The sequence below is a fragment of the Phoxinus phoxinus genome (genome assembly GCF_949152265.1).
Source record: "Phoxinus phoxinus genome assembly, chromosome: 13".
NCBI classification, from domain to species: Eukaryota; Metazoa; Chordata; class Actinopteri; order Cypriniformes; family Leuciscidae; genus Phoxinus; species Phoxinus phoxinus.
The window spans coordinates 1,625,526-1,640,000 of NC_136888.1; the positions used below are offsets into that span (position 1 = coordinate 1,625,526).

A 14,475-nucleotide genomic window follows, 5' to 3' on the forward strand; every position below is an offset into this window, starting at 1 on the left:
TGGGAGACTTTTATTTTGACATGTTTTGGCGTGTCGTTGTTTCCGACTGTCCCGTCATTCACACTTTCACAAACATGGAGTCTATTTTCCACGAAAAAGTAAGAATCGCATTTTAGCGAATTATATTTATGAATTATGCCTATATTTCACACACGTGCTTCACCCGATAAACAAGAGCTCTGTCCGTGTTTCAGCGTATTCTCACACGAACGAGCTCAGGCGGGCTTATATGAAGCGTTTATAGACTTTTATCGACTGTCAACGACCCGAAATGGGCTGAAATTCTTCGAGTTGTTTTGTTTACTGTCATTGTGTCGCTTTTATTATTCTTATGTGAAGCTAATGTCGCGGATTATGATTCTATAAACTCCACAGTAACTGCATTTACTAACATTTACAATGGTAACTTACGTTATTATACACCATCTCCGTAGTTCTGAATAAATATGCGAATAATGCTGTTCTCCAGGGTAATTCTGGGAATATCGTGTCCTTTTGTTTGTTTCATTTACTACAGTAAACACACAATCACTTATTATGGAATGAGCTTTCATTTCTGAAGTCACAGTTTTCCTGTATGATCAAGAACTGCCACAACTCTGTAAATGAGTGACAGTAATCAGGGACTTATAAACCGAGTTCCGGGGAAAAGTTTAGAGGAAAACTGTGTATAAATAATATAACAAACTAAATAGATGTTATTAAAATCAAACATGAATTTAATTAATTAATTTATTGAAATAATACATTAATATATCAGATTAGATTAAAAAAAATGTGTTAAAAATGTTATTTAATAAAACATTAATAAAAACAATATTTAAATAAATACAATTGAATTTAAATTAATACATTTGTACATTTGATTAGAATACATACAATAAAATAAATGTAAAAAAATATATAAATTACATTTGATAAAACAAAAAAAAGCTTGATTAAAATAAATAAAACTGAAAAGTAGTGTAAAAATAAGATTTTAACCAAGTAAATCAATTGATAAATGTGTTTAAATAAATTAATAATAAATTAGTACATTTTATTGAAATAAATAAGATAAAACAAATCGATTTACATTAAAATTATTACATTTAGTAAAACTAAATAAATAAATATAACTCAATTCAAATAAATAAAAATAGAAAAGTAGTGTATAAACATTTGATAAAACTAAGTAACTAAATACATTATTAAAATAAAAATGGTTTAAATAATGAATTAATATGTGATTAAAATAGTTGGTAAAAATAAACAAATTAATAAAACATCTAACAGTACAGTACTACAGTGAGTAGCAAAACGCAATGTCATATAATAAGTAAATAAAATTTGGTTTAATAAAAAAAAATAAAAAAAATGAAAATACCATTTGATATAAAGTTGATAAAGCTAAATAAATAAGTACAAATTTATTAAAAATAAATAAATAACAAAAGTGTAAAAGGTCAAAATAAATACATAAAAGTAAGATTAAAATAAAATATTGAGATTAAAATAAAAAGTTGATTGAAATGCATGAAATTTGATTGAAATAAATGTAACAATTAATAAATGTCATTAATAAATAATTTGATAAAAATAAATAAATAAAAATAACAGTACAATACTGTCAGTAGAAAAAACACAATGATGTAATAGAAATATATAAAAAAATCTAATTTATAATATTTCACAGTAATAATTGGGTCATTATATATGAAAATATATATAGCTGCTGTTTAAGTGTGAGGATTGGGATCATGTTTTACATCCCAAATCCCTGACAGTAGTGTGTGTGTGTGTGTGTGTGTGTGTGTGTGTGTGTGTGTGTTTCAGCAAGAGGGCTCTCTGTGTGCGCAGCACTGCTTGAATAACCTCCTGCAGGGCGAGTACTTCAGTCCGGTGGAGCTGTCGGCGATCGCACACCAGCTGGACGAGGAGGAGCGCATGCGCATGGCGGAGGGAGGAGTGCAGACGGAGGAGTACAGGACCTTCCTACAGGTGCACACACACACACACTCACTCACTCACACACACACACACACACTCTCATGCGCATGGCGGAGGGAGGAGTGCAGACGGAGGAGTACAAGACCTTCCTACAGGTGCACACACACACACTCACACACACAACACACACTCACTCACTCACTCACTCACTCACTCACACACACACACACACACACACACACACACACACACACACACACACACACACACTCACACACACACACTCACTCACTCACTCACTCACTCACTCACTCACTCACTCACACACACACACACACACACACACACACTCACTCACTCACTCACTCACTCACTCACTCACTCACTCACTCACTCACTCACTCACTCACTCACTCACACACACACACACACACACACACTCTCATGCGCATGGAGGAGGGAGGAGTGCAGACGGAGGAGTACAGGACCTTCCTACAGGTGCACACACACTCACACACACACACACACACACACACACACACTCACTCACTCACTCACTCACTCACTCACACACACACACACACACACACACACACACACTCTCATGCGCATGGCGGAGGGAGGAGTGCAGACGGAGGAGTACAGGACCTTCCTACAGGTGCACACACACACTCACACACACACACACACACACACACACACACACTCTCATGCGCATGGCGGAGGGAGGAGTGCAGACGGAGGAGTACAGGACCTTCCTACAGGTGCACACACACACACACTCACACACACACACACACACACACACACACTCTCATGCGCATGGCGAAGGGAGGAGTGCAGACGGAGGAGTACAGGACCTTCCTACAGGTGCACACACACACTCACACACACACACACACACACACACACACACACACACACACTCATAATCCTAACACCTGTGTTCTGCCCTCTTCAGCAACCGTCGGGAAACATGGATGACAGCGGCTTCTTCTCCATCCAGGTGAGTCTCAGTTTCTGCACAGTTATATAACGGTTCTGTAGAGGCGCTGATGGAACATGAAGGATGTTTAACATCCTTCGAATCTTTCAATTGCACAATACGTTCTTAGGGTTAGGTGCTTTCATTAATAAAATGCTCTTTACACTAAGAATAAAGTGATCCTTGTAGTCAATAATTTTATCCCTTTAAACTCACCAAAATTACATATTTAAACTTTTTTTTTTCCTTTAAAATAATGTCTTCATGCCTTAAAATATCTTGAATGTAACTCGACACCCTTGCCTCATTTAGTTCTATGAATATGTAAATGAGCCCCGCCTCCACTCACTCACTCACTCAGAGATCCACTGGTGGACGATCACACGTTGATCTGATCAGTTACAAGGTAGTGTGTGACGTCAGAAACACCAGCGATTTCAAACCGTGTTTTTGAGACTGTCTTTGGTTCACTGCAGTTTTAAGCAGAAAATACTCAGCAATGCTGTCGACTTATGAACTTACACATGGTGTGTGTTAAAGCAGATTAATAACACCACATACACACATAAACAACATTAAAAGCTGGATTTACACCACAGGGGGACTTTAAGAACCTGTTCCTCTTTATCATCACTGCTGTGAAATCCTCAGTTTGTAAGAGCGCTGCAGTGACTGAGAGCATCACATGACACTCCTCCTCCATGTTCTGGGGCTTCTTCTGCACGATCGTCTACAGTTTGTCTTCATAATCTTTTTAGAGCTGCACGATTCTGGATAAACTGAGAATCACAATTTTAACATAAATAGAGATCATGATTCTGAACAGAAAACTAAACAAAATAGCATGTCATTTACTGTGTTCTGACAAAATGTTATTTTCTGTAGTCTATTTATAAAAGTGTTTCATTAATCTAAATATTTCAAATTTGTTTACATTAATGATTCATTGACTCATTCATAAAGACTTCACTGCAGGGCTCCAGACTGCGACCAAAATTTGAGAGTGTGCGACTCAATTTTACATCCAGAAGCACATGTGCGACCAGTAAATTTGTCCCCTTTTTTTTCTTTTTTTTTTACACGTTAAACGTGGAAGGGGCTTATCAATGAATCCGGAATGTGTGTGGCAGTGCGAGAAGAATAGGGAATGGCCACTGTGAGTGGCTAATGTGTGGAGGGGGAGGGTCCTAGAGATAATCGAGCGCGCGTTTAAACGTCTGTGGGAAGGAGACGGAGACAAATATCACAACCTGTGCGTCTGGGCAACGAGCAAGCAAACTATTGACTCGTTCTTCCGACCTGCGGCTAGTATGCCAGTTAAATTCACTTGCTGGCTTCTCAAATAAAACATTACAACAGCGATAATAATAAAAAAACGTGAAGAAAACGATTACTCTTTGTGCATTGTACAATGTGAGTGCCAAATGCTCGAACACGACCTGTCATTTACGCCGTCATCACCCGGGAGTATAGTGAACGAGCGCAGGCGAGACCTGAACTGCAGACGTTACCATCGGTGTTTAAACTAAACTCATTTATTTTGCCAATGTAAACATTCAAGAGCAAGACGTGAAAGAGAACTCGCGTCTAGATTTGTGCGCGCGCGCGCGTGTGTGTGTGTGTGTGTGTGTATGCGTAGGTTACTCATCTCGGACAGCGCGCAAATATCATCTTTCAAGTTATCTTTCAAGTCTTGCTCTTGAATGGACAAATTCACACAAAAAGTATGTCAACATGTCCGTCTTGATGAGCTCGTATCCTAGCAGACTGTTATGCCTTAAGTGAACATGTATGAAGATCAGTGTTGGGTATAGTTACTTTGGAAAGTAGTTAATTAGGTTACAACGTTACCATCAATTAAAAGTAATCAGTTACGTTACAGCGTTATCTATTCATAAAAGTAACGCGTTAGAGTACTCATGCGTTACCAAAAATTAAAAGCCGTTTGCAGCGCCTCACACATGCTGCAGCTTAACTGACAGACACGGCCCCCTTTAAATGCACCTAGAAGTCGTGACTCCTGGCAATGAATAACGTCAGTCATCCGACTACATTAACACTGCAGGATAACAATAACAGGAAAGACAGTCATAGGCTATTCCACATAGCGTTTTATTTATTTATTATCACAGAACATATTAATCAAAATTCACACCTCAAATCAATAATTATAATGGAGATATTATTTCAGTATAGAAATGCAGACATCCCAAGTCTATCGGAAGTTCCGGGAGTCTCCCGCATATTAATAGCGGCTCACTGATGCCCGCGAATTAGTTAAAATCTCCCGGAATCTAGAGCGAGCGCGCCCGCGAGACAGAGACTGTGCTCCAAACCGCGCAGCGCGTGCACGGCAGAGCGGGAGAGAGAGCAAGAGACCGCGCGCGTGTGCCTTAATGAAGCTGGAGGGTGGTGGGGTATTGAAGCGCAGAAACACTGTCTTGATCCTGGGGAAATTTTTTTATTCGGGATTTTCCTTTCCTTAAAATAACGGATTACTTTTTTTAAAAAATAACGAAGTTACTGATTACTTAACGCACAAAACTAACGCGTTATACACATTTCACGAAAAAGGTAATTAGAGTACTCTAACGCGTTACTTTATAACGCGTTACCCACAACACTGATGAAGAAAGACACTCACAGTATCGGTGTAGGCCTACTGAATCAGCTCTGAATTAAATAGCTTTTGTAACTTTAATAAGGATTCATCTTTAATTTATACAGTCAAAAATGCAATGTTATTTTACATTTGATTATTTTATTCAATTTCTGTACCTGAAAACTAATGTTAGACCTACCTGAAAAGCATAGTTTATTTTATTAGTAGGCTAGGCTATCTTTGCTCTATTGTGTTTATTTGTGCTTTTGCTTGTGGTTAGATTATGTCTTAATTTTTTTGACAGTAGTCTTTTTTTCCCCTGAACATAACATACCGAATCATACCGAAACCGTGAACCTAAAACCGTGATACAAACAGAACTGTGAGCTATTTGAAACGTTGCAGCCCTAGCGCAGTGCCACAGTCGGATGATGATTCAGAGTGAGAGGTTTTAGTGGTGATGAAAAAGGCCGAACCACCATGTTCGGGAAGACTGGCGGTGAGAATTCAGCTGGTTGAGGTAGTGCTGTAAGGAGACGAACTCCATGAACTGTGAATGTTGCAGTCGCTACCCCATAACTGCGGGGAACACGAAGTTTGCCGACAGTGCAGGCACTTCACAGTTTAAACACAATACTCTATTTAATAACAATCTTATCCTCAAGCATAGAGTATGAGGTGTTAATAAATCAACTGCCCCGGTTGCTTTTAGAAGACAAGAGGCGGTAACGTTAAATCAGAGCGCAAAGGCATTGTAATTTCTGCATCTATTATCAAAGTATTTATTAGTAATACACTGGAAATTAGTAGAAATGTGAATATTTGGTTAGTATGTTGATTTACGGTGTGTGCTCCTAAATTTCCTGGTTGTGCTCCTAAAATTTTCAGTTAGGGGCCACTGTGCTCCTAGGGAAAAAAGTTAGTCTGGAGCCCTGCACTGGCTTCATTACTGCATGAATCCGTGTTTTTGAACGAATCTCTTTAATGAATGCTTCAATCACTCACACATAAAGACTTATTTTTCTTCATTACTGGATGAATCAGCATTTTTGAATCAATCTTTTGAATGAATGATTCGATGACAAATACATTATTTTAACAGTCACTTGTCGCCACCTACTGGTGTAAAGATGTGAAGTGTCAAGTTATTTTTAAAGGGTGTTTTACTCTATTTTGATCGCTACTGTAGACATCAGTGTTTATATCTGAACTATAAACTTTTATCCCCGTACTTCTGATAATCTGAATTATTGTAAGACAGAAATAATGAAACTGTGTTGTTGAAAAGACTCATACTAACACATTGCAACTGCTCTCTCTGGGTCAGAACGAATGTCCCACTGTGATCGTAATGTCAAATTGATGAATTGTGTTAATCGTGCAGCTCTATAATCTTACATCTCGCTTTCCTTTTCATCGTGCATCTTCATGTTGTGCAGGTCATCAGTAACGCGCTGGGGGTGTGGGGTCTGGAGATCGTCCTCTTCAACAGCAGAGAGTACCAGCAGTTACAGATCGATCCCATGTGAGTGTGTCTGACAGCTTAGCATCCGTGCTGTGACCCGCTGTGTGGCGCTCATGCTCTTCATGTTTGCTTTCAGACACGAGAAGGCCTTTATATGTAACTACAAGGAGCACTGGTTTACGGTGCGCAAGCTGGGACAGCAGGTATGTGTCTCGCCTGCAGCATTACTCTAAAACAAGTTCCACGTGTGCATGTGCAGCGATAATGTGACTATTTCCAATCAGGACTCGATCACTGTAACATGTTTACATGCCATTGGCATCATTCTGATTATTCTCTACAAATTGTGGTTATTTTTACCGCTTTAAACACAAGCTCTTCTGGTCAAGCTCTTCCAGCATTCCAGTATTTATCCATTTAATTTATCTATGTATCAATTTCTTTTTGATAGTAGATACATTTTGTTTAATCAATTATCCATTTTCATGTTTTTGACCATTAATATACTGCATTATATTCATGTCAACATGAACTCAGTTCTTCAGCACTCTGAATGCACACTGCAATAGATGCCTTTAAAGTGTTTACATGCTGGTTTATTGCGATTAAAACCGGCATACATCATGTTTTTCTGTGATTATGAGCTTAAAGCAACACTCCACTTGTTTTGGAAATAGGCTCATTCTCCAGCTCCCCGAGAGTTAAACAGTTTTACCGTTTCCGAATCCATTCAGCCGATCTCCGGGTCTGGCGGTAGCACTTTTAGCATAGCTTAGCATAGATCATTGAATCTGATTAGACCGTTAGCATCTCTCTCAAAAATATTACCAAAGAGTTTCTATATTTTTCCTATTTAAACCTTGACTCTTCTGTAGTTACATCGTGAACTAAGACCGACAGAAAATGAAAAGTTGTGATTTTCTAGGCCAATATGACTAGGAACTATTCTCTCATTCCTGCGTAATAATCCAGGAACTGTTGCCGTACAGCAGCGCAATGATATTACACACTTAGTGCCGGTCACGTTTAGGGCTGGGGCGGTTACCGCAATACCGCGGTCACGTGACGCCTACCGCGGGTCACCGCCATCACCGCAAAAAAAACCCCATTGGCCTGTACATGTGTGCACGTTGTGTCTAATGACATTGTGTCTTACATAGATTCAAGGTTTTCTAAACAAAACTTATCAAACGATGGAGAAAATCTGACCTTTCGCAAGTCGGGAACGCAATGTTTCATGACGGATAATATAGATTCCATTCTAGAGATGCGCGGATGGGCTATTATTTCATCTGCAAGCGCATCACAAAACTCATCATCCGTTCACCATCCATCCAACGTTTTTTGACCAATTTTCAAAACCGCACCGCCCGCATCCGCAGATTGTTTAAGGTCTATGTGCGATGCAAGGCGCTGCTGCCGCGAGCCACGAGGCTAGAACGCTCCTGGCTGTTCTAGAAAGGAGACTGATCCAATGCAGCAAAGATATTTAACGGCTAAAGTCCGTAGTATCGCCTATTGGCTCTGTTGTCCAGAGAATTCCCATCGGCGCACAGGGACAAAAATAAATAAATATTTTTATTAAAGTAAAAATAAAGTCTTAGTAAAAGAGTAAAGTCTTCTCTACGAAATGCAATGCAAGAGATCGCACGGGCGCCTCCACGTCCTTATTATATTGTCTACTATATTTGCTTCTTATTTATTAATTCCAGGCAATTGTTTGTTGAAACATTGATTAAAATTAAGATACAATTTATACAAAACGAAATTCAATTTAAAGAAAGGCTTTCTACAAAACAAAACTTAATAAAGTGGTCAAAATCATATATTGGAGGGTATTACCGCTATACCGCGGGAATTTCTTGCTTTTTAACAGCGGTAAGAAAAAATCCATACCGTCCCAGCCCTAGTCACGCTGGAAGTTACCGAGCTGGGGACTATTTTCAGGCGCTGCATAATATCATTGCGCTGCTGTACGGCAACAGTTCCTTGATTATTACGCAGGAATGAGAGAATAGTTCCTAGTCATATTGGCCTAGAAAATCACAACTTTTCATTTTCTGTCGTCCTTAGTACACGATGTAACTACAGAAGAGTCAAGGTTTAAATAGGAAAAATATAGAAACTCTTTGGTCATTTTTTTGAGAGAGATGCTAACGGTCTAATCAGATTCAATGATCTATGCTAAGCTATGCTAACAGTGCTACCGCCAGACCCGGAGATCGGCTGAATGGATTCGAAAACGGTAAAACTGTTTAACTCTCGGGGAGCTGGAGAATGAGCCTGTTTCCCAAAAAAAAGTGTAGTGTTCCTTTAAGGTATTAGTTCACTTCAGAATTAAAATTGCCTGATAATTTAAAGGAATAGTTCACCCAAAAATTAAAGTTAATTTACTCACCCTCATGTCATTCACAATGTATAGTACAGTATATGACTTTCCTTCTTAAGTTTAACACAATCAAAGATTTCTGGAAAATAATCGATCTCTGTGAATGGAAGCGAATGGCTGGCGCTCATTTGACACTTGAAAAACACACACATGATGATTCCCACGATTCTAATGGATGAATCTGTCTTCTGAAGCCAAACAATAAATGATTAAACTCTTTTAGCTATTAATCATCACTCCCAGCCAACCGCTTTAGGCATGTGTATAAGTTCAGCCTGACTTAAATGTAAGTGCGTTGTGAAGTTTGTGGGAGAATGACAGAATATGACAGAATATTGATGTTTTTCTTACACACACACACACACACACAAACACACTCACACACACACGCACGCACACACACACACACACACACACACACCTATCGTTTGGCTTGAGAAGACAGATTTATCCGCTACGCTCGTATGATTTATGCTGTGTGAGATGATGTTGAGTTTCTCTCTCCTTCTCCAGTGGTTTAACCTGAACTCGCTGCTGACCGGACCGGAGCTCATATCTGACACATACCTGGCTCTTTTCCTAGCGCAGCTCCAGCAAGAAGGTAAAGCTCTCACAGGGCCGTGCCTCACCTGAGCTCTCGTCATGGTGTGTCCACATGCATAACGCTGGAAGTTGAGTTGAGCTGAACTCCTTTGCAGGTTATTCCATATTTGTGATCCGGGGAAACCTGCCGGACTGTGAAGCGGATCAGATTTTGCGGATCATGCGAGTGGACCAACAGCAGCGGCCGAAGCTGATCGGAGAAGACGAGGCCCAGAGGTGCGCTCATCACATGACATATAGAGCCAGACACGTCCCGTGATCCACACGCCATTTGTAAACAATTTACTCCTTATTGGTGATGAGTGTGTGCGTCTCTGATGAGTGTGTGCGTCTCTGATGTGTGTGTGTGCGTCTCTGATGTGTGTGTGTGCGTCTCTGATGAGTGTGTGTGCGTCTCTGATGAGTGTGTGTGCGTCTCTGATGAGTGTGTGTGCGTCTCTGATGAGTGTGTGTGCGTCTCTGATGAGTGTGTGCGTCTCTGATGAGTGTGTGTGCGTCTCTGATGAGTGTGTGTGCGTCTCTGATGAGTGTGTGTGTGTCTCTGATAATTGTGTGTGCGTCTCTGATGAGTGTGTGTGCGTCTCTGATGAGTGTGTGCGTCTCTGATGAGTGTGTGCGTCTCTGATGAGTGTGTGCGTCTCTGATGAGTGTGTGTGCGTCTCTGATGAGTGTGTGTGCGTCTCTGATGAGTGTGTGCGTCTCTGATGAGTGTGTGCGTCTCTGATGAGTGTGTGTGCGTCTCTGATGAGTGTGTGCGTCTCTGATGAGTGTGTGTGCGTCTCTGATGAGTGTGTGCGTCTCTGATGAGTGTGTGTGCGTCTCTGATGAGTGTGTGTGCATCTCTGATGTGTGTGTGTGCGTCTCTGATGAGTGTGTGTGCGTCTCTGATGAGTGTGTGTGCGTCTCTGATGAGTGTGTGCGTCTCTGATGAGTGTGTGTGCGTCTCTGATGAGTGTGTGCGTCTCTGATGAGTGTGTGCGTCTCTGATGAGTGTGTGTGTCTCTGATGAGTGTGTGCGTCGGTGATGAGTATGTGCGTCGGTGATGAGTGTGTGTGCGTCTCTGATGAGTGTGTGTGCGTCTCTGATGAGTGTGTGCGTCTCTGATGAGTGTGTGCGTCTCTGATGAGTGTGTGCGTCTCTGATGAGTGTGTGCGTCTCTGATGTGTGTGTGTGCGTCTCTGATGAGTGTGTGTGCGTCTCTGATGAGTGTGTGCGTCTCTGATGTGTGTGTGTGCGCGTCTCTGATGAGTGTGTGTGCGTCTCTGATGAGTGTGTGCGCCTCTGATAAGTGTGTGCGTCTCTGATGAGTGTGTGCGTCTCTGATGTGTGTGTGTGTGCGTCTCTGATGAGTGTGTGTGTCTCTGATGAGTGTGTGCGTTTCTGATGAGTGTGTGCGTCTCTGATGAGTGTGTGTGTCTCTGATGAGTGTGTGTGCTTCGGTGATGAGTGTGTGTGTCTCTAATGAGTGTGTGTGCGTCTCTGATGAGTGTGTGTGCTTCTCTCATGAGTGTGTGCGTCTCTGAGGAGTGTGTGCGTCTCTGATGAGTGTGTGCGTCGGTGATGAGTGTGTGCGTCTCTGAGGAGTGTGTGCGTCTCTGAGGAGTGTGTGCGTCTCTGATGAGTGTGTGCGTTTCTGATGAGTGTGTGCGTCTCTGATGAGTGTGTGTGCGTCGGTGATGAGTGTGTGTGCGTCGGTGATGAGTGTGTGCGTCTCTGATGTGTGTGTGTGTCTCTGATGTGTGTGTGTGTCTCTGATGTGTGTGTGTGTGTGTGTGTGTCTGATGTGTGTGTGCGTCTCTGATGAGTGTGTGCGTCTCTGATGAGTGTGTGCGTCTCTGATGAGTGTGTGTGTCTCTGATGAGTGTGTGTGCGTCTCTGATGAGTGTTTGTGTCTCTGATGTGTGTGTGTGTCTGATGTGTGTGTGCGTCTCTGATGAGTGTGTGCGTCTCTGATGTGTGTGTGTGTCTCTGATGTGTGTGTGTGTGTGTGTGTGTCTGATGTGTGTGTGCGTCTCTGATGAGTGTGTGCGTCTCTGATGAGTGTGTGCGTCTCTGATGAGTGTTTGTGTCTCTGATGAGTGTGTGTGTCTCTTATGAGTGTGTGTCTCTTATGAGTGTGTGTGTCTCTTATGAGTGTGTGTGTCTCTTATGAGTGTGTGTGTCTCTGATGTGTGTGTGTGCGTCTCTGATGAGTGTGTGTGCGTCTCTGATGAGTGTGTGTGCGTCTCTGATGAGTGTTTGTGTCTCTGATGAGTGTGTGTGTCTCTGATGAGTGTGTGCGTCGGTGATGAGTGTGTGCGTCTCTGATGAGTGTGTGCGTCTCTGATGAGTGTGTGTGCGTCTCTGATGAGTGTGTGTGCGCCTCTGATGAGTGTGTGTGTCTCTGATGAGTGTGTGTGTCTCTGATGTGTGTGTGTGTGTGTGTGTCTCTGATGTGTGTGTGCGTCTCTGATGAGTGTGTGTGTGTCTCTGATGTGTGTGTGTGTGTGTGTCTCTGATGTGTGTGTGTGTGTGTGTGTGCGTCTCTGATGTGTGTGTGCGTGTGTCTCTGATGTGTGTGTGTGTGTGTGTGTGTGTTTGCGTCTCTGATGAGTGTGTGTGTGCGTCTCTGATGTGTGTGTGCGTGTCTCTGATGTGTGTGTGTGTGTGTATGTGTGTGCGTCTCTGATGTGTGTGTGTGTGTGTGTCTCTGATGAGTGTGTGCGTCGGTGATGAGTGTGTGCGTCGGTGATGAGTGTGTGCGTCTCTGATGAGTGTGTGCGTCTCTGATGAGTGTGTGCGTCTCTGATGAGTGTGTGCGTCTCTGATGAGTGTGTGTGCGTCTCTGATGAGTGTGTGTGCGCCTCTGATGAGTGTGTGTGCGCCTCTGATGAGTGTGTGTGTCTCTGATGAGTGTGTGTGTCTCTGATGTGTGTGTGTGTGTGTCTCTGATGTGTGTGTGCGTCTCTGATGAGTGTGTGTGTGTCTCTGATGTGTGTGTGTGTCTCTGATGTGTGTGTGTGTGTGTGTCTCTGATGTGTGTGTGTGTGTGTGTGTGCGTCTCTGATGTGTGTGTGCGTGTGTCTCTGATGTGTGTGTGTGTGTGTGTGTGTTTGCGTCTCTGATGAGTGTGTGTGTGCGTCTCTGATGTGTGTGTGCGTGTCTCTGATGTGTGTGTGTGTGTGTGTGTGTGTGTGCGTCTCTGATGTGTGTGTGTGTGTGTGTCTCTGATGTGTGTGTGTGTGTGCGTCTCTGAGGAGTGTGTGCGTCTCTGATGAGTGTGTGCGTTTCTGATGAGTGTGTGCGTCTCTGATGAGTGTGTGTGCGTCGGTGATGAGTGTGTGCGTCTCTGATGTGTGTGTGTGTCTCTGATGTGTGTGTGTGTCTCTGATGTGTGTGTGTGTGTGTGTCTGATGTGTGTGTGCGTCTCTGATGAGTGTGTGTGTCTCTGATGAGTGTGTGCGTCTCTGATGAGTGTGTGTGTCTCTTATGAGTGTGTGTCTCTTATGAGTGTGTGTGTCTCTTATGAGTGTGTGTGTCTCTTATGAGTGTGTGTGTCTCTGATGTGTGTGTGTGCGTCTCTGATGAGTGTGTGTGCGTCTCTGATGAGTGTGTGCGTCTCTGATGAGTGTGTGTGTCTCTGATGAGTGTGTGCGTCGGTGATGAGTGTGTGCGTTGGTGATGAGTGTGTGCGTCTCTGATGAGTGTGTGCGTCTCTGATGAGTGTGTGCGTCTCTGATGAGTGTGTGTGCGTCTCTGATGAGTGTGTGTGCGCCTCTGATGAGTGTGTGTGTCTCTGATGAGTGTGTGTGTCTCTGATGAGTGTGTGTGTCTCTGATGAGTGTGTGTCTCTGATGAGTGTGTGCGTCTCTGATGAGTGTGTGTGTGTGTCTCTGATGTGTGTGTGTGTGTGTGTGTCTCTGATGTGTGTGTGTGTGTGTGTCTCTGATGTGTGTGTGCGTCTCTGATGAGTGTGTGTGTGTCTCTGATGTGTGTGTGTGTCTCTGATGTGTGTGTGTGTGTGTGTGTGTGTGTGTCTCTGATGTGTGTGTGTGTGTGTGCGTCTCTGATGTGTGTGTGCGTGTGTCTCTGATGTGTGTGTGTGTGTGTGTGTGTTTGCGTCTCTGATGAGTGTGTGTGTGCGTCTCTGATGTGTGTGTGCGTGTCTCTGATGTGTGTGTGTGTGTGTGTGTGTGTGTGTGTGTGTGTGTGCGTCTCTGATGTGTGTGTGTGTGTGTCTCTGATGTGTGTGTGTGTGTGTGCGTCTCTGATGTGTGTGTGCGTGTGTCTCTGATGTGTGTGTGTGTGTGTGTGTGCGCGTCTCTGATGTGTGTGTGTGTGTGTGTGTGTCTCTGATGTGTGTGTGTGTGTGTGTGTGCGTCTCTGATGTGTGTGTGTGTGTGTGTCTCTGATGTGTGTGTGTCTCTGATGTGTGTGTGTGTGTGTGTGTGTCTCTGATGTGTGTGTGTGTGTGTGTGTGTGCGTCTCTGATGTGTGTGTGTGCGTCTCTGATGTGTGTGTG

General features: G+C 42.8%; 1 protein-coding gene across 6 annotated transcripts in view; it reads left to right on the forward strand.

Moving 5' to 3' along the window:
- atxn3 (ataxin 3) overlaps positions 1–14,475 on the forward strand; it is a 23,783-nt gene continuing 9,308 nt past the window's right edge. For 2 of the 6 annotated variants that reach the window (XM_079632883.1, XM_079632882.1), the window contains exons 1-7: positions 1–98; positions 1,816–1,980; positions 2,891–2,935; positions 6,956–7,041; positions 7,118–7,184; positions 9,884–9,971; positions 10,069–10,189. In XM_079632883.1, coding sequence (XP_079489009.1) covers positions 21–98; positions 1,816–1,980; positions 2,891–2,935; positions 6,956–7,041; positions 7,118–7,184; positions 9,884–9,971; positions 10,069–10,189 — 650 coding nt within the window. In that variant the 5' untranslated portion in view covers positions 1–20. Of the gene's footprint in view, positions 99–1,815; positions 1,981–2,644; positions 2,694–2,764; positions 2,800–2,890; positions 2,936–6,955; positions 7,042–7,117; positions 7,185–9,883; positions 9,972–10,068; positions 10,190–14,475 lie in introns of those variants that run through there. The other 4 variants (XM_079632885.1, XM_079632884.1, XM_079632887.1 and 1 more) reach the window with 2 other exon arrangements.